Here is a 24911-nt window from a genome sequence, read left to right as displayed (position 1 = left end):
GTGTTCAGACCTTCAGATTATTTTGTCATATAGAGCAGCTATTGTATCCTCCTCCATCTATTGTGTGCGCTGTTGCCTCACTGAGTCTAGTCCCTGATGGTGTCTGATGTTTCCTTTGTTATACACCCCCACCCCACTGTTGCCTCACTGAGTCTAGTCCCTGATGGTGTCTGATGTTTCCTTTGTTATACACCTCCACCCCACTGTTGCCTCACTGAGTCTAGTCACTGATGGTGTCTGATGTTTCCTTTGTTATATACCTCCACCCCACTGTTGCCTCAGTGAGTCTAGTCCCTGATGGTGTCTGATGTTTCCTTTGTTATACACCCCCACCCCTCGCTTCCCGTCCCCGACATTGTGCTGTGCTGAGTGTCTTAGGTTCAGCCCTGACAATGACAAGTACATCTTTGATCACATTGATGGACCTTACATTAACATAATCTTTTGTTATATGATCCGTGTACGAAATTCAGACATGTACAGACATGAGACATCACATTTCTAGGAGTCTGATCCGTCTCTGGAGGTTTGTATTGTGTATCCCTGCTTTACATCTATGTGGGCACCTGACCATCCAAACAGTTTCCTATCTAGCATCAGCAATATCCTTAATTCGTCTCGTAAATTTTAGGCAAGTAAAACTGGTAAGGGAGACTTTAGGAGCGAATACTATCGGGTCATGACAACAGTACATTCCAAATCTAATGTTCTGCTATTTGTAGTGCAATATCTATTATACATGTTAAAGGAAGAGATTTGTACAACATTTTGAATTGTTGTTGTCAGAACCCACAGACTGATTCTTGTCACCTAAGTTTTGATCATTGTTATTATCCTTGTCTGATAAAATCACATTATCCGATATTTGGTTGAATTTACATAAATGCTTAATTAGCTTCATCAATTGCATTGAGTAGCCTACTTAAGATAGTGTAGTTCTGAAACCTGATGAAGAAAAATATAAAGCTTTCAAACACATTTTTGTTTCATTTTTTTTCGACAACGATAGATTAATAATATATATATATATATATATATATATATATATATATATATATATATATATATATATATATATATATATTCCCTATGATATAATTAAACATCCTATAAATAGTATTGGATTACCCTATTTAAACACTGAACAACGATCATAACTGCTTCATCATAAATAACTACTAAATATTCTAACTTTAGTGTTTCTTGATAGTGTCCCTTATTCAATGGAATACTAAAAATGGATACTTTTAAAAATATGTTTTATTAATCGTAGCAGGTACGTCATATGTTAAGAGGTTGTGGTAGTTGTAAGTTCGTGTGTGAAGAAGTGTTGTAGCCTTGGTTTTCGACGTCATGATGGAGCGGGTTTTTTTTTTTTTGGCGTAGAGCAGTTAATATCATTATTGTTTAAGTTCGGCTCTCTGTATGACGAAAATAAACTACTAAAATAGAAATGTTCCATAGTCATATTGAATCAATGGTAAACAATTCGGATAATATAAGTGTTAATGTTTTAATGTATTGTTATGAAACATCATGATTAGTAACTGAACTATACAATTCTGAATGTTGCGATGTATAAATTATGTCACTCATCGGACAGGCTATGCAGCTATTTAACACATACGTTTATAGCCTGAGATTAAGACATTTACCTTCCTTCTAAAAGGGAAAACAATAGCTCTATTGAAACATTCGTGATATCTCTATATTGTACATCCTGATTGCTTCTAAGAACCAGGATTCAACGTGATTGTTTTAGTGCAGTACTGGATCTACAATTATAAATAATAGCAGGCTTAATATCTTAGCGGCTGTTATATACTAAATCGTCTTCGCTTATATAAAAAAAAATGTGTAATAACTTTATTAGAAGCTCCAGTTACAACTTACAAAATATCACACCTCACAAAATGCCTTGATTCACTGATAATTAATGATTAAGTTAATATTGTTTGTTTTAATTGTTTATATATTGGGAAAAAAACAATACTTTCCCTTTTATGATAATTACATTAATACACAATTTATACAATCAACAAAACTGTTCAAATATGGACTTTCATAGTATTTAAGCTGATCACATTAATTGTTATTTTTCTAACACATACTCAAACTTCACTTGCTAAATGTATACAAGCTAAAAATATAAAATTGTCATTATTCGATTTTAACTTTATTAAAAAGCCTAACATCAATTTGCATTTGAAGAAAATATAATTTTTAAAATTGGATTCTTTACTCATAAAACGCGTTTTGAATGGTAGGCTCACATTGATGTTTTCAGTAATTTTTTTTTTGTGTGTATCTAGTGATGGCTGATTAGATCATATAGTTTGGTTACAGACCATTTGGCAGTTTTCAGTGTATGTATGTATTGTTATTGCATTTTTTTTCTTATAGTTATGTGGATTATGCTATTATACATCTGCGCGTGCTGATTTAGTCAATGTTGCAATGAATCTCAAGATTCTTTACTTACCTACATGTTGTTAAAAACATATAGAAATAACATGCGTAAAATATTTGTCAATACAACTAGTGTCTGTTCAACTTCCTGTTATTCCCACGTTTTCTTTAACTTGCTTTCTCTGTTTGTTTTTCCAATCAAATCTTGCGATCGAAATTTCTGGCACTTCCCAGTTAGCTAGCGCGCTGAAATTTTCAGGGAAGCTTTCTTTTGGATGACCATAGAATATTCAATTGTTATTATTACTAAATTGATCAATGGAAACATTTTATTGAGCATTTTAGACCGCTATATAATCTATATATATATAATTCTCCTCTGCGAGCCATTAGAAAAAAACGAGCGACGCGTAGCTCGCCTCTCTCTTGCCGCGCGCAGTGACGCGAACGATCCCACGTCGCGACAGGCTTAGGGGCAGATAATTTAGTTTGAACCGACTTTAAACTTACAGGAGGTAACTATTACCACTGGTGGCCAGTTTGGGGGAGACGATATGGTCGAGTGGTTGGGCACACGATTGCTATCCCACTCGACACGGGTTCAAATCTATGTGTTCTAGTCAGTAACCAGCCCTCGTCCTAACCGCTATCAACTAACCTCTGACAATCATTCACTTGCGATTGAGACCGAAGAAGAAAGGGTCTCTCGTTTTTTACGAGTTGTCTTTTTACGAGTTGTCTTCGTTTACCCAAAAAAAAGTGAAAAGATAAAATCGATAGCAGGATTTCAATGCAAACAAACAGACAAAGACTAAAAAGTAGAAAATAATAATCATTAAAAAAGTTTTAAAAAACCCACGTTTTCTGATTGAACTAAAAAGTAGAAAATAAATGCTATACATCACAATAATGCAAGCGATCACTCTACTATAAGCGATCAAAAATGTGGGGCGCCGTGATTTTCTTACAGTTTCTAATACTGTTGACTCTCTACAAGCTCCCTAATAAAAGTCAATAGTATTATCTAATCAATAGTAATATAACTTTTACTTCGGCGCCCCACGTTTTTCATCGCTTATAGTAGAGTGATCGCTTGCATTATTGTGATGTATAGCATTTATTTTCTACTTTTTAGTTCAATCAGAAAACGTGGGTTTTTAAAACTTTTTAAATGATTATTATTTTTTTAAATGTTTAACATATTTTCAGCAGTTTACAAGTAGGATACAGTTCTGAGTTTTCTTTCTTTATACTTTAGATAGTGTCAAGATTATTTGAATGGTGGTTTTTGTTTTGCATTCACGATTTGTGGGCAGATGATGTGTAGTTAAACATTTGTTCTCTGAAATTAAGTTCAAAAGTTTTTATTTGTTTTATTTACACAGTAGACTGAATGTTTGTATTTGTAAAGTATTTCTCAAACTTTTCGCATGCAAAGTTCCTGGTACAAACTCAAAACGTAACTTTATGTCGTATAACATATATATATATATATATATATATATATATATATATATATATATATATATATATATATATATATATATATATATATATATATATATATATATATATATATATATCGCACCAAGATTTTTTGATATTGTCATATTTTTCATCTGGACATGCTTTTAGTTACCACATTAAGTTTTAAAATCATGTTAGAGGCTTTTAATATTGAATACGATTCGCTAGTTCAAGGTCCAGTGTTGTGAATACACTAGCACGCAGTTCATAACAATCAAGCGTATCACACCATATAAGACAAATAAATGCAAACGGGTCATGAAAACAGTAGATTGAACAAAACAAAGGGTCGGTAAAAGCTCTAGAGAAATAGTTGGTGCCCCAGGTGTAGTTCAAAATGTGTTCTACAATTCACGTTACATTCTTAATAAGATAAAAATGAAACAAAAATGCTGCGTGAAAATTATACACTACTATCACTTTTAGTTAAATTTTGCCGTCACTAATTTTAAAACAAAGACCGTAAGAGTAGGAAGTAAATGATACGCCCACATATGCACATCTTGCAACATGTCCTATAAATCCTGTTGTTGTATTTTGTCTGCGTAGAATGTGAAGTTTTTTTTTTTTTTTATCTTAATACGTGGGTGAAGACACTTGTCTTAAATGCAGCGTTGAGTACAATAACAGTTTCACTTGTATGCAAAAACACAAAGCCGGTAAGTAGAAATTTAAACAAAAGTTTGTATCAATTCACGTGTGACTCCTGTTTAATTCATCCAGTATTTTATTTTTAAAATTCATATTATTATAAGTAGCGTCACAAGTTGTATTCATTTTTTACTGCTGATAATCAACAAGAGACTGTCTTAACAACAGACATTACAGTGTAAGTCAGCATAAAACAGTGTTAACACAATCTTCGTTTTAATAGTAACGCAGTGAAAGCTTTGCGCTTTTTAAAGTGAACAATGCGAATGCTATTATTTATGAACATGTCAAATGATTGTAAATTTATAATATATATTTTAATGAACATTATAGTCGTCATAATATATCCACAAGTCAACATAAAATGAGACCACGGTTACAAGCGTTTGTTTACTTACTGTTAATGGGACATTTTCTCAGGATATCAGGTAATGTGTTTTGTCGATAATCAAAATGTAAAGAAATATTTTGTATTTAAATGCATACATGTCGCCTAGTTAACCCAACAACAGTACACAACATACATATGCAAACAGCTAATTATACATATACCCACACACATATCAAAACCGGTACCCGAACCGTAATCCTCACCCGTAACAGCAGACATACGTGTAGTCTTATGTGTACGGGCACTGTACCTTCAAAGTAAGAGTAGGGACGTAAGAGTATACATACACGTTCACAGTCATGAATATGTGTGTATTATATTAGCTTCGTCGCATGTCGAACAAAAAGCCCTACTTTTGATTCAAAATAAAAATATTAAATATTGTCAATTTTATTAGCATTTTTATTATTATTTTTTTATTTTGACGATTTTTATTAAAAAATTATGAATTGTTGATAAGTAGAAAATGAAACAACTACATAGCGGCGTATGCTATGTCGCGGGTCAGCACGTCTAGCCCTGTAGCACGTCTGGCCCTGTAGCACGTCCGGCACTGTAGCACGTCCGGCACTGTAGCACGTCTGGCACTGTAGCACGTCTGGCACTGTAGCACGTCTGGCACTGTAGCACGCCTGGCCCTGTAGCACGTCTGGCACTGTAGCACGTCTGGCCCTGTAGCACATCTGGCCCTGTAGCACGTCTGGCCCTGTAGCACGTCTGGCACTGTAGCACGTCTGGTCCTAAAGCACGTCTGGTCCTATAGCTTGTATATTTGAAACGACTCAACCCGCGGCGTACTATTCGTCCGTTATTTACTAGTTTTCTACTTTTTAACACGTTTTTCTTAACTCAGCTTCGCGTTTGTTTGTTTGTTTGGATGTTTGTTGTTAAAATTGACATCGAAAATTAGCCCACTTCTGATTGCTCTATAGATCTGAAATTTGGCATGCAGGCTACTTTTGCCTAACAATTTCAGATGCAATCATAAAAACTAGCAATTAGAGACCGTAATTAGCTTAATTTAATTACGCCCCAAGGACCATAAAATTGAGGACATGATTTCTAAAGATACCGACAAGACTGGAGACCTATTGACACAGTTACTTCGGCCTCAATCGATGTGAGCGCGCTGGCCGTGATCGTATAGTGGTTAGTACTTCGCGTTGTGGCCGCGACAACCCAGGTTCGAATCCTGGTCGCTCAAGATTTTTAGTCCGTGTATTTATAAACACTTAGTCAAGTTATACTTAATCAAGTCATTAGATAAAGTAGAAAATAAACTATATAAAAAACTTTTTTTAAAAACCACGTTTTTCATGTGTAGCAACGGACTAAAAAGGAGAAAATAAAATACTTAAAAAAAACTTTTTAAAAAACCACTTTTTTCTTGTGGACTAAAAAGTAGAAAATAAATTTTTCTTTTGTGTTTCCTCGAGCTGTGCAGATTCTTGTGATGACTGACAAAAAACGTGGGTCGGGCAGATGGGTCGGGAAATTTGATGGTGAACGTACCCACGTTTTTTGTCAGTCATCACAAGAATCTGCACAGCTCGAGGAAGCACAAAAGAAAAATTTATTTTCTACTTTTTAGTCCACAAGAAAAACGTGGTTTTTTAAAAAGTTTTTTTTAAGTTTTTTGTAATTCATGATGTGTGAATTCGACACGGTAATGTTAATGAGTGGCCAGCAGGTGGACTAAGAGATAATTTTCATTTTTCAGAATGTGGATATTGCGGAGGTATGACAGCTGTCTATTTAAATGGGCAACTTTCCTGTGTGAAATTTATAGATTCTTATAAAACGTTCAAGGGGGCCAATGAATATTGCAGCATTAACTTTAAGGGAGGAACAAACAATTCTACACCAGGACACGTTGTAGAAACATTTAATAACGTAGACGATGACGCCATACTAGGTAACGTTGCACTGGCATACTCTACTAAACCAAACTTTATCATTTTGGAAAACTGTGGGATTAGGTGTCATTTATATAACGTCATGCTCATTTGACAATATTTATTTTCTCCGACCCTTTTCCACTGTTAACGTCGTAAATAAAAGCCAGACCTCTGTATATAATAAACCGGGAGTGATCTACCCTAAACTTTCTCGAATATTCTTATACAAAACGACATGGGATGGGAACTCGGGATATAGTTATGTTTTTAATCCATTTTAAATACTTAAACTTTTTAAAAATAGAATAGAATCTCATAGAAAATGTAATTGCGCACTAAGCGAACGCCGAATAAAGATATGTATAATAGTGTGGAATATTATTATTACTTTATAAATTCACATGCGTTTATTTTTTGAGAAATCTGAAATAGTGAAAATTACTACTTCCGGCCAACGGAAATTACTCAAAATTTAATAAAAGGTAGAAAATTAGATCTTTTACATACTTGTAAAAATTCATTTATCTCTCTGAAATAGTACTCAAGTTATAGGCTTTTGAAAAATTCAAAGTAGAAAAAGTTCCACTTTCGGTTATCGGAAATCGCTCAAAAGTTGATACGGATCTAGGATTTTGATTTAATACTTATATATGAAATTTCATCGACCTAGCTGTAACGGTACTCAAGTTATCGTGTTTACACACACACACATGCACACACAGACATACGGACAAGATTGCAAAAATATGTTTTTTCCGACTCAGGGAGGTGTAAAACGTCGAGATTTGCACGATTACAATACTTTCTCTATTTTTCGTATGTGCGAGAAAGTAATATACGTTATTCCTCAGCCGATATGTTTTTGTCTTTTAAAAATAATGAGTTCGATTGAGCATGGTTATCACCACACCATTTTTCATATGTTGAGGTCACAGAAAAAAAGGTAAACTATTATTTACCTGCCTCGTATCATGTCAGTCACAAAAGGCATATATACCATACGACCCGAGTTTACAGAAGATGCTTGCGGATTTTTATGGTTCATTTACTTGCTACGACAGTAATGCGACAATTTCGTATTCTCACTTTAATTTACTTACACATTACACCCTTAATGCGACACTTGTTTTTAATTTAATGGAACTTAGCCCGAAATCACCTGAAGATAATTTCAGTTAGTGATACTACGCTGGTTTTGATTATCTTTGATTATTTTAGGACACATTTTGTTTAAATATTCTTCGCCATTTCCCCATAGGCGTAGCGACCCTTCCCGGCGCCCGGGAACAAACTTTTCGATTTGCACCCCCTCCCTCAAGATTTCGATTTGCACCCCCCCCCCCCCCTTCAAACTTTCGATTTATTTTTCCAACCCATTTTGGCGCCCCTTAAGGTCGGCGCCCAAAGACATATGTCCCCCCCCCCCCCCTCGCTACGCTACTGAATTTCCCCATGTTTTCCTCTCAATTATCTAAGTCTTAAAAAATTACCGTATTTCATAACAAATCATATATATATATATATATATATATATATATATATATATATATATATATATATATATATATATATATATATATATATATATATATATATATATTCTTTTTTCTTTCTTCTATATTATGGGTTCCCGAATTGGGGGCCGCGACCCCCAGTTGCGTCGCGAAGTGCTTTACGGGGGGGGGGGGGGGGTCACCAACTTGTAGACTAAACCCTATTAATGAAAAAAAAAATCTTAAACATTTAGAAGAATAACTGAAATTTGGCTTTAATAACATCACAATGGAAATGGAATAAAAATTAAACAATGCGTACTGTGCAAAGTTGTTCTTAATCATGAGTCTATGAAGCTTTGATCAAACGGAAGATTTTACCAAGGAAACACAGCATTAGTGCAAGTATCATATGAATTCGGATTACAAATTACCAAGCATAAAACCTCTAACACAGTTGGAGAAATCATTATCAAACCAGGGGCGGAACTACAGTGCCGCCAGACCCCGCAATGCGGGGGGCCCACGCCATTTAGGGACCCATAGACGACCATAATAATTTTTTTATAGTTAAAAAATAATACTTTTTTTTTGCATTTTTGCAGCAGTGGTGGTATACAGTAACTAACACAAGCTGTTGAGTAAAAAAACATACGCCTGCACTGTAGTGTGAAAGATAGGCCAACGTTCAAAACACTTCCACGACTTATTTCCCTTTTTTAAATAGTTAAATAAGGGTGCTCATAAGCTACTTTTATTATGTTTGTACTAACAAAAATAAATAGCAATTTAAAATTTATATTCTTTTGACAGGCTTAAAATTAGGGTAGTCAGTATTCCAGCTAGCATTGAAAAAACTAGTTCTGAATCTTAAAAAAAAAATAATTCAAAACAGACGAATGCACTCACACACATGACATGTTGTAATTTGTTTAAATTGAAAAAAATGACATTTTTTTCAAAACCCGACCAGAAATGAGTATCTAATGTTTGTATGCTGTATATATATATATATATATATTTATTTATTTATTTTTTTTTTTATTTATATTTATATATATAGGGGGGCCCAAAAATTTTATTTGCGGGGTAGCCCTTATTTTCTAGTTCCGCCACTGCCCTAAGCGTTCTTATACGATCTCACAAAATATCAAGAGGGGTCGTTTGGCGAAAGTTATTTCGATATATAGCTAGTATAAGAAGAATTTCACTCGCGGTCATTTTTTAGCCATTGTCTAGTGATTTGAGTCAATCCGACAAATTTACCATACGGATTTTCCATTTACCTAGGTGCAGGCAAAAAATTAGCCATATGTACGGACGATAAGTACGCAAAATTATTTGTTACAATTACCCTCTGTTTTTCGCATAAAAATCAAAGATTATATAGGGACATATGACTGATCAGTTTTGATCACTTTCAAGATTTTTCCCGGATACGGCGAGTTTATTCATTTTTCTACCACCTGACAAAATAACAAGGGGGGTCGTTGATCAAAAGTTTGTTTCGATATATAGCTCAAATAAGTAGAATTTCACTCGAGGCCACTTTTTAGCCCTCGTCGACCGCTATGAGTCAAACCGACAGGTTTTCCATATGACCTAACCATTAGTCTAGGTGCATGCTAAAAATTAGATTGAAGTACAGATGGTGAGTACCCTAAAACCTGTGTTGAAATTACCATCTGTTTTTCCAATAAATTAGAAAGATTTTTCCCGCCAAGGTGTTTTTCTAAAAACTCACAACATATCAAGGGGGGGGGGCGTTGAGATTTTGTTTTCAATACATAGCTCAAATAAGGCACCGGCCAGTCAAAGTCAGTTTTGACCCTCTCTTTGTGGACTTTGCGGCCAACTGGCACCGGCCTCCGTGTTCTATTACTCCACGGTAGGAGCCTGACAAATTTGAATCGCCTGTGGCGCCTGAAAGTGCCCAATTGGGCATTCGACCACTTTGCTTTATATACATAGAGAGAGAAATATATGTAAAGCAATTTATATGTGTGTGTGTCTGTTAGTCTGTCCTTTACGCATTACTACACCTTTCATCTGGTAGTCATGAAACTTTGGGAAGTTTTTGAGAATAATCCAGGAAAGGTTTTTGCTAATAAAAAATTCAAATTCGCAGTGATGGCGCCCTGGTAGTGTGCGATGTTTCTCTGTATACGTTATATAAATTAAATTCAAATGCGGTCTGACACCGTTCATCCGAGTGCTATGAAACTTTGGGGAGGTTTCTGTTAAACAAATTTAGTTTTTTTTAGTTTCTCAAAGATGGCAACTCGGGAGATTGCGATTATTTTCTATATACGGTATTAAAAAACAAACAAACTCGGATTCGGTTCGACGCCTTTTATCTGAGTGCGATAAAACATTAAGGAGTTGATGAGAATACTCATGAGAGCTTCAGAGCGCATGTGATAGCACTTGTCATATGCAAATCGTGCGTCCTGCAAAACGGGTAAGGGGTATTCCTATATTCAGCGCTAAAACTTTAACAGGCGCATCCGCCGGCGACCCGTAAATTGCACGACTCGAAGCGCCCTAGGCTCAACTGCGAGCACTATGACACCTAAGCTCGATTTAAAAAAAAAAAGTCTAAACACTAAATGCGCAATAGGCAACACTAATCCTTGACTATAATGGACCAGGCGCGTTCCACGGCGCCTCTGTCAGGTTTGATTAGGCGTCCTGTGCTTTCCCCTGAGCACATTGGCGCCTTCGTTCGTTCTAAACAGTGCGTTAGAAAGTGGATAAGATGGGGCGTTTAAGTCGCTCACTAAATTGAATCAGGCGTTTCCATCGGTGCGCTGGCTAGTTCGCTGCCAACAAAATTACAGTTTCCGACCCCATAGGCTTACGTGGGTCGTTGAGGGCCCCCTGTAATAATTTTTTTAGAAATAATCAGATAAATTAACCAAGGTTAGATTATTAACTGAGTTGTTTCCCATTGTCTATGAAAAAAAAAACAATTCCAAAGCGTACAGTTCTCGAAATAATGAAAATATGTCCGTAAACAAATTTAGTTTCGGAGGGTAGCTGAAATCTACAAATAGAAGTAACACATCTAAAAATAACTTTGTAACGAAAGGATTTTTTTTTCTGCACAGTTTCGTCACTTTGCCAATGATGCAATTAGCATCTATTTTTAGACGATCCAAGCAGAAATTTAGATCGAACATCTACTAATACACCATTAGTAAAGCTAAAAAAAAATTGCAAAAGTCACACTGATGTTTATAACAAGTAATTTTTTTTCTACGTGTTAATGCAAAAATACTATTGATTTCTGTCACTTTAGCGAATGACGCAATCTGCATCATTGTTTCAGGATGCTTTTTGCGCTCTGAGTTATCATGTGAGCACTATGGCGACTATGCTACTTTTAATGAGCCGGATGCCGTACTCCACGCCACTGCGGTAGTGTAATCGGGGGGTCCCGAGGGAGCCCCCTGACGTCTCTGACACATGAGCTGTCACCAAAGTGTGTTCTACCTGATTATTTCCCTGAGTGATTAACGTACACTCAAGGTATTCATGCAGTAAAGTAGATTAACCCGTGTACCAATATTTATAATCAAAGCACAGGCATTGTTTACATTTAAATAACTCAGTTTTAGAAAACAAGTTCACGCTTCTAAGAACATTTGATTGGTAACGTATTGATGAAACCCTTCTTATATATTTAGTCGGACTTTTTTTACCCCCATGGCAACGCTCGGGGACATGTATGCTAGTTTGGAGTTAAAACATGTTATTTTATATATTTTGTTTCTTGATCGTCTGTATAGCAGTTTCTCCATAATAGCTAGATGGCGGAAAAGAGAAAATAATTGATTGTGTTGTGTACTTTAATTGTAAATGAATTGTCATCTAAAATGCGTTTTATTTATTTCTATATGTTTCAGATGTTGTGCGAACCCGAGACAAGTCACGAGGCATATTTATAAGACAAATGAAAAGAGTAATCAAATTAGATTTGTTAAAACGAAGACATTACTTTATAACTTATACTATTTTAACATTTGTTATTTTAGAGATCAAACATTGTGAGGAAACTTTCTAAAAGTAATGTTTTCAAATTCAATCAACATGAAAATGTACATTTTGAATTATGTTGTAAATGTTATTGTTCCACTTCATATATATTAATGTACATTATACAGATTAGATAATGAAAAATCAATGTCAAGAAAAACATTTTTATGGGGATGTCTAAAAGTATTTTAAAATGTGTTAGATTATTGTGTTTAATTAAAACAATAAAATATGAAATTCACATCTAGCACATGTATACATTTATGTTCATGCTAAAGTACAATCTTATTCTAACTCAGATTATTAGTTCAAACGTTATTATTATCATTATTATATATTCAGTTAAAATGCCATTTTATACTATTTTCTTGATATCAGTTATTGCAATTTTCATGGTGGTGCTTATTGCGTTCAACAATAAATTATAATATACACAAAGCGCCCATAATCTGTCACGGGTTTTCTAGGAAATAAACATTGTATTCATACGCACTTATGATTGGCTGCCAAAAAAGCACGTTTTTAATACGCTTTATTGGGACGAAAAAACAATCGACAATATAGGTGAGAAATAACAATCCTTAATATTTGCTCTGGTTAAAGTCATTCAATTTGTTTATACAAATCATAAAAAAACCTAATCCTACTTAACCCAACTCTAAACTCAACCCAAACACTAAGCTAGCTCCAATCATAAATGAAACTCCAAACCTTATGCCTAAACTTAGCCTATTAGCCCATAGCCTTAACTGATATATTAATGCACTATGATTGTATTATTAATGACAAAAGGCATTACCAAGTTGACGAGAATCATTCCATCATTATTGTTGACTTGCTAAAAAAGTTTTTTTTTAGATTTTGCAATCAAAGTGAGCATAAAACTTTTTTTAAAAACTACATATTGAGTCTGAAAAGAATTCAGAAATTTAATATTTTTAGAACCAATATTATTGAAGTTACACATAAAGAGAACGTTATTTACTTTTCTTTTTGATTTGAAGATACATTTATCTTTTTTTTTGCACTACAAGAACTCCAAGGTGATTATTATGCAAAACTCAAAAAACAAGTTAATTAAAAAGTCTAGTTTCATTTAAGCGCAATTTCCTTATGTTATCTAAAAATAGCTCTGTCGTAGCGTAAATCAAGAGCAGGGTTAGTAAAACCATTGGTTAGTTATTAAAACGTTTTTTATTAATTTTTTTCAGTATTTTACATGTTTTATTTACAATAGAGTTACATGACTAAAAACCATTGCGCGCCTACTGAATGTGATGACGCAGCCATTGAACGTGATGGCGCAGCTATTGAACGTGATGACGCGTGTGGTGTGATTGGAAAAAATGCCTACTAATTCGGTCCAAATTTTAATTAATTAAAAAAAAAATTTGTGACCTAACGAAAGGATATTTTTGAAAACTTTCTTCGGCAATATTGTTCTAAATTATGGCTGGAATCGATTGGTACATGTTTCAAGTCGCTAAGTGGTCTGGTTGCCGAGATATGGGCCAAAAACTGCATTTTTTCAAGGTTTTTTGGCTTTTCCGGGAAATCCATGAAAGAAACCCGTAATTTTTATGGCCTATGTTCATCCTCGTAACTTGCTTAACATAATTGCTTTTGGAACTAGTCATCGATATTGCTTCGTTGAGGAGAAGATACGACTTAAAGCTGCGGACACACATCCATCCATCCATCCATCCATCCATCCATTCATTCATACATTCATACATCCAGAAATGACGGGTTAATAAACGCAATTCTCCAGAATGGAAATTGCGCTAAAAAAATCATGCTGATATTATTTTTTAAGCTTCGCTAATTTTGTTTTTAATTTATGTGATGGGTGTGTTCAATAACATTGTTTTCGGCTTTTTTTACATTTTGATAAGTTACCTAAAATTGTAAAAACTTCAATTGAATACATTCTTTAGTAAAGTCCAACAAAAATCAACCAGTTTGATGTGTATAACTATATAGACATACATTTTTATTAACATCATACATTATTTCTAAAATATCAATGGGCAGTTCTCGGTTGAGTCCACTACACTATTAAAACAAAAGAAAACCGCCAAAAGTTATGTTTTTAACCCGAACTCGTAGCCCTCTTTCTTATAGATTCTACCACGCAGCACTTGAAAAAAAGTTAGAATAAAATCATAGAGTTGTATGAAATCATTCCAAAAATGTAAATTTAGGTAGGACTTTTCTATAAGGAGAAATCTATCAAATATTTACCGCTATCAAAAATACCTTCGTTGTTTAATTTGTTATTCCATGCTGGTGTAAGCACTTCAAAATTTCTTTCCATAAATTTGTTCTTTAAGTTCGTTTTAAGTGGACTTCATAATTGAAAAAAATACGAGTTATTTGCTTTTCTGTTTTTTTTATTATATTTTTAGTGTAATGTTTATACCGATTGTTTATTTTATTAAAACGTGCATTGTCAAATGTCGAATTCTGAGAAATTTGAAATGCAATATATCTTGACACAATTTTTTCTTTCTGTTTGGAGATAAGTCCGGTTGCAGGAGGGGACTCAATCTACGATGCTGATAATCCTGTCGTCATCAAAGACACCGTAAGGGAGCGTGTGAACCAATCAACCACAGCAACGTTTGTTTGTGAAGTTCCGCCATGTGAGTTATAAATACCAACATGTTACTGCTTACCTAGTATAATGCACACAACGTTTTATTTGCTCTTGTAAGCCTATAGAGTATAGAAGTATTTACTTCGTGAAAAATATCGTTTAGCACAGTCGGAACAAATTAGAAATATACTTATGTGTGGGTATATTACGCGTGTGTGAGGTAGTGTGTGTGGGGGATGAGACTGTGTATGTAGGACCTACCGTTTGAGTTAGATTAGTACGATTTAGGTTAGACTGAATAAATAGTGTTAGTTATATTTATATTGGGTACGTGTTATTAAATTTCGAAATGATTAAAAATAATCTTGGTTAATGCTTCTGCTTCGTTAAGATGATTCAGATAAAACTAATTAAAATGCAATTTGTGGTAAATAAAGTGTGTGTGCATACTAACGTAGAATGAAGATAACTTTAAATTTAGTGTGAAAGTAAGCCAAACAAACTAATAGCAGCTCATGTTAAATTTACAGTCTGTACATAGGAAAAGTTTAAGAGTGATATAACAATTATACTATGGATACGATGGGCTATTATATCGTTTAATAAAAGTGAACCAGGAGTATCCGGTGCCCCTAAAGGTGGTTGATTTGGCGTCTAATAATACATTTTTTAAATATATGAAAATAATAAGATTTTACTATCTAAATCTTTTTACATGATCTAATCAGAAATTGAGTTAACGACTCTAACGATAGACCTTTTGAATAGCGAGCAGATTTCCTTAGTCATTTCGCTCGATATAAACACACAGGAACAAATGTCATTTTTTTTATTATTTACTATAAGAAACATATTTCTGACGTATGATCTTATATTTGTGGAAAAGAAGGGGTAAAGGGAGGGGGGGGGGGGGGTAATGTTATGGAAATAAATAAAGTATTGAAAGGTTACGAGAGTGTGTGTAATGTGAAATGTTTTGCATTAATAGAAGTTGATGAGTTTATGACGCGGTAAGCAAGAATGTCACATTTTAGTGTAGTAGGCCTATCGTTGTGGTTGGGGAAGAAAGTTAAGTTTGTTAATGTTTGAGAGAGTTTTTTTTTCTTTGAGTTACGAGCTAAATTTGAGATACGCTTTACCGTATTAGCGGGTTTCACAATCTTCTGCAAATCACACTTTAAAATGTGTAATTGATTGTATATTGAAACTATGAAACGACTTGGTCTAACTTATTTCCGCAATATATTATAAAAATTGAGGAAGAAACAAATAACATTAAACAATTTAGTTTACAATGTTATTTATATTAAAATGAGTAAAAATGCGAAGAAAAATGTAAATATTGGTGAGAATAATTTCACACAAGTTAAGCAAAAATTACAATACTTATCGAGTAACATTGAAGTTCAACTTTGTTCACAGAATGTTAGTTAAGTTCCATTAATTTTAGAGAAAACGCGTTACATTACAATTGTAACAAGTCTGTTAATTAAAGGGACAAATGCTCCTTTACCCTACTCTTCCGCCATCATCTCCAGTTAGCTCATGTTGAGTGATTTCCAAACAATATACACTTAATAAAACCAGTTTATTTCTTTTTATACTCCTTTCTTGTTGTTTTTTTTTTAGACATTTTTAATTCATGTATTTAATCAGTCATTTTTCTAATTGAATATAAGTAAAAAAAATCGGTGGCTCAACTGTTTGAAGGCAGATTGGAAAGTAACTAATTATAATTTTATTTTAGAGTACCACTGTGTATGTGCGTGTGTGTAAACAAATATGTTTCTTTTATTGCTTATCTAATACGTTATTGTTAAATTGATTTTCTTTTTGTTATAAACTAACCTTTTTTTTTAATCCAGACTTTGAGTTTAACACCATGGACCTTGACCTAAGGAAAATTGTAAGTAAAAGTAATTACTCGTTTTAAAGAAACATCGACATCATTTTCAGCGAATACAATTGTTTAGGAGGAATGCATTGTTTGTTCAAGCAAATTGTCAAAAAATGTACCCACACATGATTATGATTGTGTAAATCTGCTTACAAATGCCTACTTTATTTAATAATACGGTATGCCGATATCGCGTTTACTTTAGATTATGTGTAGGAAAACATGGTTAATACAATGTCTGTATCACAATACAAAGTTTAATATAATATTAACAAGAAGATAATGGACCACACGTGTATAGGTATTTACTCATGTTGTTATATTCAAAATAATACAATATTACTGATCTATATTTAAAGCACATGTTTGAAATATATATTTACCTAAATTATTTGCTGTCTGCTATAGACTACCTAGAAGATAAAAACAATTATTTTAGCCTCATATATATTTAGATAATTAAACTTATGTTCCAACTTAAAGCTAATATTTAAATGATCTTAAATGGTTCTAATATATTTTATTAACATGAATGCCACAGAGCTATGATATACTTAAGAACAAATTGCGTGCACATAGAGTGGTTGAAAACACTTTGGACAAGATCTACTCTAAACTTACAACTATTGGAAGGGAAGTTATACCTGGTGATCTGAAACTCATAATCGACTTTCTAGATATGGTCTCGTCAGCAGTTAACTCTACAGTTATCATTGTAGATGATCATTTACTGAAGGTTGTGTTTTTGGTTTTCTAAAGCCATTTATAAATTATATGCGAATTTTGAGCTGTGACCTTGATTACGTTTAACATTCTTGCAATTTAATTACTATGATAAATATTGAGTCAATCATGAGAAACGTGCCTACATGATGTTACATTCGATACAAACTTGACTGGCATTAGTTAAGTTATATGATATTTTAGAAACATAAAAAAACACACATGTATGTATTTTAGCTTTGGTTTTACTATTAAAAAAACTGTAAGTGATTAATCTGTCTAATAAAATAATTTTGCATGGATTTGGAAACGCAAAGTAAATATCAGAGAAAATGACACACATTTTGTTGAGTCAACATTTTATAATTTTACAGCGATATCTTTTTTTTTAATAACTTCATTAAAATGTATTTAAAAATCTTTGTTTATCAGAAGATAACATCAGTGGTAGACTCGATAATACAAATAGAAGAACACGTCTGGCATCAGTTAAATAAGAGAGGGGAGCAGGCCGCGACTAGACTGGTTAACTACATGGAAAATATCGTCGTTAAATCTTCTGCAAACATTACAGTCATAATACAGGACACGCTAGGTAAAATATATAATATTTAAGTGTCAATTCCGAATCTATTTATTTTAATCAACGTTTACTCAGCTATGTGTTTTCTAAATATATGGGTAACATAATATGTATAAAAATGTGATATTTGCATTATAATAATAATGATATTACTGGTCTCAATTATTCGAATGACAATCTTGTAGTAAATAACAATTGTCGCACCTGCACCTTCCAACGATTTTACTTATTCGGTACAGCGTCACCTCTTCATCCTACAACTTATTTTTATTGGATACATTTGCATTCGTAATGCAATGAATTTAATATGATTTTAAGCAAGACCAATTTCCCCGTCAAAAAGTTACATTATTTTCGCAACACCCCCCCCCCCCCACTCCTTTGCTTTTTTTCATGCCTTGAGACGTCACTGCTTGACATAACTCAATATTTCAATTAAAGTATATCCTTAACATGTATTGTATTGTGTTTCTCCATGTTAGAGTTGTAACTTTATATGCTATTCTATCTTCTATTAATATGACATTTACATCGATGTCTGTTAAAAAAATTAAATGTGTTTCTGCTCTTTAGCAATAATAATTAACCAATCAGAAGCTGACATACATTTCCCAATGGTCAATGGAGTCGAAGAATCCTATAATATATCATTGAAAACAAACAACAGTTTGTATTTGTCACACAATGTGAGCCAAACATTCGGTGGTAAGATTTACTTTTACAAAGTTTGAATTTTGATATCGTGCATTTGTAATTTACCTTTTACTTTAAAAATCATTCATTTACATACAACTGTTGTATTACTCAAGTACTTGTTAATTAATAAACAAAAAATACGTTGCGTTTCTTTAAATAAAAAAAAAAGGTTTTGATTGTTATGCTTCAGGCGCGCTCAATTACTCTATCATCATCTACGCCGGGTTGAAATCCAAGTTGATGGTAAATCAAGAAAAACAAAATAGGTAAACAAAAAGCACATACATACACACAAACATATATGCCCACAAACATATATATATATATATATATATATATATATATATATATATATATATAATTATATATATATAATTATATATATATAATTATATATATATATATATATATATATATATATATATATATATATATATATATATATATATATATATATATATATATATATATATTCGTTACAATCTCGCTAACAGGCACAACAAAGAACTCGCTAAGAAAACGTTGGTATCTGATATCATCGCATTTTCTATTCGTGGTTTTGATGGAGAACTTCATACCCCGCTCAGGGTTTCATTCTACACTAATTATGTAAGACATTACTTGTAGTTTTTTGATGTTTTATAATAAAAATGGTAATGTAATCATTGTTTTAACAGATATTATAAATTGTTTTATTACTCTCCAGGCTAATTACAGAACCCCAGTCTGTGTTTTCCTGGACTTTTCAGCTGAGTAAGTGCTCATAATGTCTAGCAGTCTGCTTTTCTAGTCAAAATATTAAACTGTAATTGGCAAATAAACAATGCTTGTTTTGTTTTAATTTTTCTTTTTCAAATTATGTTTTGTATTCAGTCAGAGCGGCGTGTGGTCGTCTGACGGGTGTCACGTGGTGTACTATGACCAGGACTATGTGACGTGTGAGTGCAGCCATACGACAAACTTCGCTGTTCTTATGAGTCCCTACATTGACCAGGTACGTTATATTTAACAAAGGTGTGTTGTATAAGCACATAATATGATCGGATATCAATTTACCTAACATAAAGTAACATGCCATTTGTGTTGTTTTTGTTATGAAATACTTTGTAAAAAAGTGCAACTATCTTTATTTTTAGTCTTTTTTTGTGACTGTTTTTTCTTTTCTTTTTTTTTTTGTTACGATTGAACATTTTGTTTTTTTTTTAACTTTTTATAAAAGTTGTTTCCAAATAGAAGCTAACATTCAAATCTCTATTCTCAGCATAAAGATAACTACATAATAAACACAATCTCCATCATATGTTTATCTGTATCTATAATATGTCTGCTGGCTACCGTCCTGGTCTATACCGTTCTGTGGAGGTAGGAAATAAGGAATCATGTAGGGCTATGCCATACGTATAAACATGTGTTTGAAATGTATTTTGTGCTAAGAAAAAGTTTTCAAAAAAGTTACGTATGTTAAGTTATTGTTTATCTTTAATAATAAGGCTTTTAGAAAGATATTGTATCAAATGAATAAATATTTTGTTATGACTAAAAAAAATCAAAGAAATTATAAATGTTATCTTACAAGGCTATGGTAAGTAGTATTTGTTTCTAATCTTATTCAATTCATAACTGCTAATTGAAAAGTTTTACATACACCTGTAGATATGTAAAATCTGACCGAGCTGTCCTTTATGTCAACCTATCTGTGACCTTGACACTTGGCTATGTCGTGTTTTTAGCGGGAATAAACCAGACACAAAACAAGGTAAATCATTGCAGCTTGAAATATCACAGTTAAACAAAGCCTGATTATATATATAAATATATATATATATATATATATATATATATATATATATATATATATATATATATACATATATATATATATATATATATATATATATATATATATATATATATATATATTTTATCTACGCACTTATAGATTTTAATAATATAAAGGATATAACAGATAATATTATAAACGTTAGTTTCCCTTGTTGAAACTGAAGTAATATTTTAAATTGTTATAACTTTTACTCTAATCAACCTTTTGGATTAGGTCTTGTGCACGGCCATTGCTGCGGTCCTTCACTTCCTGTTCCTTGTTGTGTTTTTCTCCATGCTGGGTCAAGGTCTCAATGTCCTCTTGTCAGTCATTAGTATGACGTCACGTCCGGTCCTGCGCTACTTACTTCCGTTGTCTTATGGTATGATGTCTTGTGACAATCTTTATACTAACATTCATTGGATGATTTAGTTTTCATTATTATTATTTTTAAGGTATTTAGGAATCAACTTAATATAATTAACCAGCATACAAAAATAGTTAAATATTATTGACGTGCAATATATTTATTAGATGAGTGTATATTAGATATTCACATTAAATGCTTAGAAAGTGAGAAGATATATTCTTAGGTGGATGTTTTGTTGTGTAACTATAATTACACTTTTAACACATAACAGAACATAGACCAATGCTTTCCTTAGATGCATGCGTCTAATTACCTGTTGCAAATTGTGATTGTATTGGTAGAAATGCATTATATATGTCGAATATAACGCTAAACGTTATATCCTTTAATATAACAATTTGAATACTACAACATTACAGGTGGACCTTTGCTTATTGTGGTCATAACTCTTGCAGTGACTAAAGCTCATGGATACACTACTGACACATAGTAAACTCCTACTTATAACTTATTTATCACAATGATTATAGCTCATAGATACACTACTGACACATAGTAAACTCGTAGTTGTAACGTATTTATCACAATGATTAAAGCTCATGGATACACTACTGACACATAGTAAACTCGTAGTTGTAACGTATTTATCACAATGATTAAAGCTCATGGATACACTACTGACACATAGTAAACTCTTAGTTGTAACGTATTTATCACAATGATTAAAGCTCATGGATACACTACTGACACATAGTAAACTCTTAGTTGTAACGTATTTATCACAATGATTAAAGCTCATAGATACATACTGACACATAGTAAACTCTTAGTTGTAACGTATTTATCACAATGTTTTTAAAAAAAATAATCATATATTGTGTAGTTCATTTCCATTGTATAATAGCCATGTTTATACATCAAATCTAACCCGGTCTTTTCAGTTGCTGGCTTTCCATTGAGTCTGGTGTCTTTTGGTCTTTTTCAGTCCCAGCGCTAAGTATTATTTTGGTAAGTCAAGGCAATTACTGTTAAACATTAAATAAATAAGTATTTTTGTCTTCTTTGGTTAATTTAATATATTAGTAACTATTTAAATGCGTAATATTATTCCCCAAATTTATTAATTGACCTTTTTACAAATAAAAATTAAATTACTTTTTATAAGTAAAAATGTTAATTATTTTTAACCTTTTTTGAAAAGTACAGTTTTTAATCCATTATTATGTTGATTTTCTACATATATTGTGTCTTATATTCCTAAAAGTGTGCATTCCTTTACAGCTAAATTTCATCATTGTGTTTGTTGTCCTTAAAGTCATGCAGACTTCACATTTCATGTCCAACAAACCACTTGTGGCTAGAACTAAGTAAGCGAAACATTGAGATGTTATACAACACTATTACCTACACGTAGTCTTTAAAATAATACATAACATTTGTATAGTGCGATACTTTGAGTTATTATTAGTTTTCTCATTTTTAAATATTACATGCATTGTTACATGTATGTACAATCGATAATAGGTCAGTTGTCCGGTCCATCTGTATCTTGTCCCCAATCCTCGGCCTGTCCTGGGTGTTTGGTGTCTTGTCCATGACAGACCCCCACGTGATCTTCCAGTACCTGTTTGCTCTCACTAACTCACTGCAGGTTCGTGGCGTTGTTTTAATATTTTTATTTAATTGTGTATTTAAAGGTTAGTGTTGTTGTTTTCTTATTTATATGCATTTACAATTCTAGTAGATCACTGAATGCTGTTTTATTTTATTTTATAATTTAAATTTGTATTTCCTATAATTGTCTTCTAAAGTTACGTTCATACTTGAAATATTATTGAATATATAAGGGATACATAAACAATGATTTATTTATTTTTTATTCGGTATTTTTTAAAAATATAACCTTGTTTTAAAAAGTTATATCCAGCTTTTAATCTTTGTCAGTGTATACATTGTTTGAAAGAAATTAAAGATGTACCAGTCTAACAGTCTAACATGATTCATAGTATTCGATGACAAATACAAATTGAGCAAAGAACATAAATGTAAAAAAGTAGGCATCTAACACAATCGAAGTTTATTTGTATACGACTGTTATTCGGAAGATTTTTTTTCTTTTCTATAAAAATATATTTTTGCTTCAATTTTCCAGGGTTTATTAATTTTCATTTGCCAGTGTTTGCTTCAACAGCAGGTAGGTGATTGATTTTTATCTAGAGGGAACAATTGATCTGAATAGACAGTATATAGGGTATATCACCTTGGTTCACTGTATACATATGCGTTATTTTGTTGGTCACCAACATGTATCACTTAATATAAAACATTGCTGTATTGATAACTATCGATTAAAGCTGATCCAGCTATACAAACTTAAGACTCTGTTATATACACTCATAAGTATCTAGACGTAGGTTAACAAGTAAAGTATGTTTTCAACATGAATTTAATTGTTTTAATGACGATTGAATTTAAACAGGTTCGAGATGGTGCGCGGACATTTATACGTAGGTACAGAGCGGACAAACTGGACTCTGGACATACAACTGGTCAAATGTTATAGTCACTGGTATGTTTAGTATAGGCCATTCTGGTCAAATGTTATAGTCACTGGTATGTTTAGTATAGGCCATTCTGGTCAAATGTTATAGTCACTGGTATGTTTAGTATAGGCCATTCTGGTCAAATGTTATAGTCACTGATATTTTTAGTATAGGCCATTCTGGTCAAATGTTATAGTCACTGGTATGTTTAGTACAGGCCATTCTGGTCAAATGTTATAGTCGCTGATATTTTTAGTATAGGCCATTCTGGTTAAATGTTATAGTCACTGGTATGTTTAGTGTAGGCCATTCTGGTCAAATGTTATAGTCACTGGTATGTTTAATATAGGCCATTCTGGTCAAATGTTATAGTCACTGGTATATTTAGTATAGGCCATTCTGGTGAAATGTTATAGTCACTGGTATGTTTAGTGTAGGCCATTCTGGTCAAATGTTATAGTCACTGGTATGTTTAGTATAGGCCATTCTGGTCAAATGTTATAGTCACTGGTATATTTAGTATAGGCCATTCTGGTGAAATGTTATAGTCACTGGTATGTTTAGTATAGGCCATTCTGGTCAAATGTTATAGTCACTGGTATGTTTAGTATAGGCCATTCTGGTCAAATGTTAAGTCACTGGTATGTTTAGTATAGGCCATTCTGGTCAAATGTTAAGTCACTGGTATGTTTAGTATAGGCCATTCTGGTCAAATGTTATAGTCACTGGTATGTTTAGTATAGGCCATTCTGGTCAAATGTTATAGTCACTGGTATGTTTAGTATAGGCAATTCTGGTCAAATGTTATAGTCACTGGTATGTTTAGTATAGGCCATACTGGTCATATGTTATATTCACTGGTATGTTTAGTATAGGCCATTCTGGTTAAATGTTATAGTCACTGGTATGTTTAGTATAGGCCATTCTGGTCAAATGTTATAGTCACTGGTATGTTTAGTATAGGCCATTTTGGTCAAATGTTATAGTCACTGATATTTTTAGTATAGGCCATTCTGGTCAAATGTTATAGTCACTGGTATGTTAAGTATAGGCCATTCTGGTCAAATGTTATAGTCACTGGTATGTTTAGTATAGGCCATTCTGGTCAAATGTTATAGTCACTGGTATGTTTAGTATAGGCCATTCTGGTCAAATGTTATAGTCACTGGTATGTTTAGTATAGGCCTTTCTGGTCAAATGTTATAGTCACTGGTATGTTTAGTATAGGCCATTCTGGTCATATGTTATATTCACTGGTATGTTTAGTATAG

At 32.8% G+C, this 24911-nt stretch overlaps 1 protein-coding gene across 1 annotated transcript; it reads left to right on the top strand.

Annotated features, from left to right (window-relative positions):
* The first annotated feature begins 16888 nt into the window (after positions 1-16888).
* Positions 16889-23660, top strand: LOC131936697 (adhesion G-protein coupled receptor D1-like). Its single transcript, XM_059293744.1, has 13 exons — positions 16889-16912; positions 17445-17639; positions 19612-19658; positions 19779-19899; positions 20167-20267; positions 20559-20661; positions 20962-21109; positions 21517-21586; positions 22039-22105; positions 22379-22464; positions 22622-22748; positions 23250-23291; positions 23577-23660. The coding sequence occupies exons 1-13, from the start codon at positions 16889-16891 to the stop codon at positions 23658-23660; spliced, it is 1215 nt and encodes a 404-aa protein (XP_059149727.1).
* Positions 23661-24911: the final 1251 nt, after the last annotated feature.

The sequence above is a fragment of the Physella acuta genome, unplaced genomic scaffold (assembly GCF_028476545.2).
Source record: "Physella acuta isolate Inbredline_101_S28 unplaced genomic scaffold, ASM2847654v3 ptg000185l, whole genome shotgun sequence".
NCBI lineage: Eukaryota > Metazoa > Mollusca > Gastropoda > Physidae > Physella > Physella acuta.
Note: the sequence above shows the minus strand (reverse complement) of the source record. Positions and strands in the feature narration are given on the sequence as shown.

Bases quoted from the DNA above. Each gene is read 5' to 3' on its own strand.
- LOC131936697 (XM_059293744.1), top strand. From the start codon at position 16,889: ATGGACCTTGACCTAAGGAAAATT. The intron at 16,913-17,444 runs GTAAGTAAAAGT...TGAATGCCACAG, and splicing joins ACCTTGACCTAAGGAAAATT to AGCTATGATATACTTAAGAA. The intron at 19,900-20,166 runs GTACGTTATATT...CTCTATTCTCAG, and splicing joins TGAGTCCCTACATTGACCAG to CATAAAGATAACTACATAAT.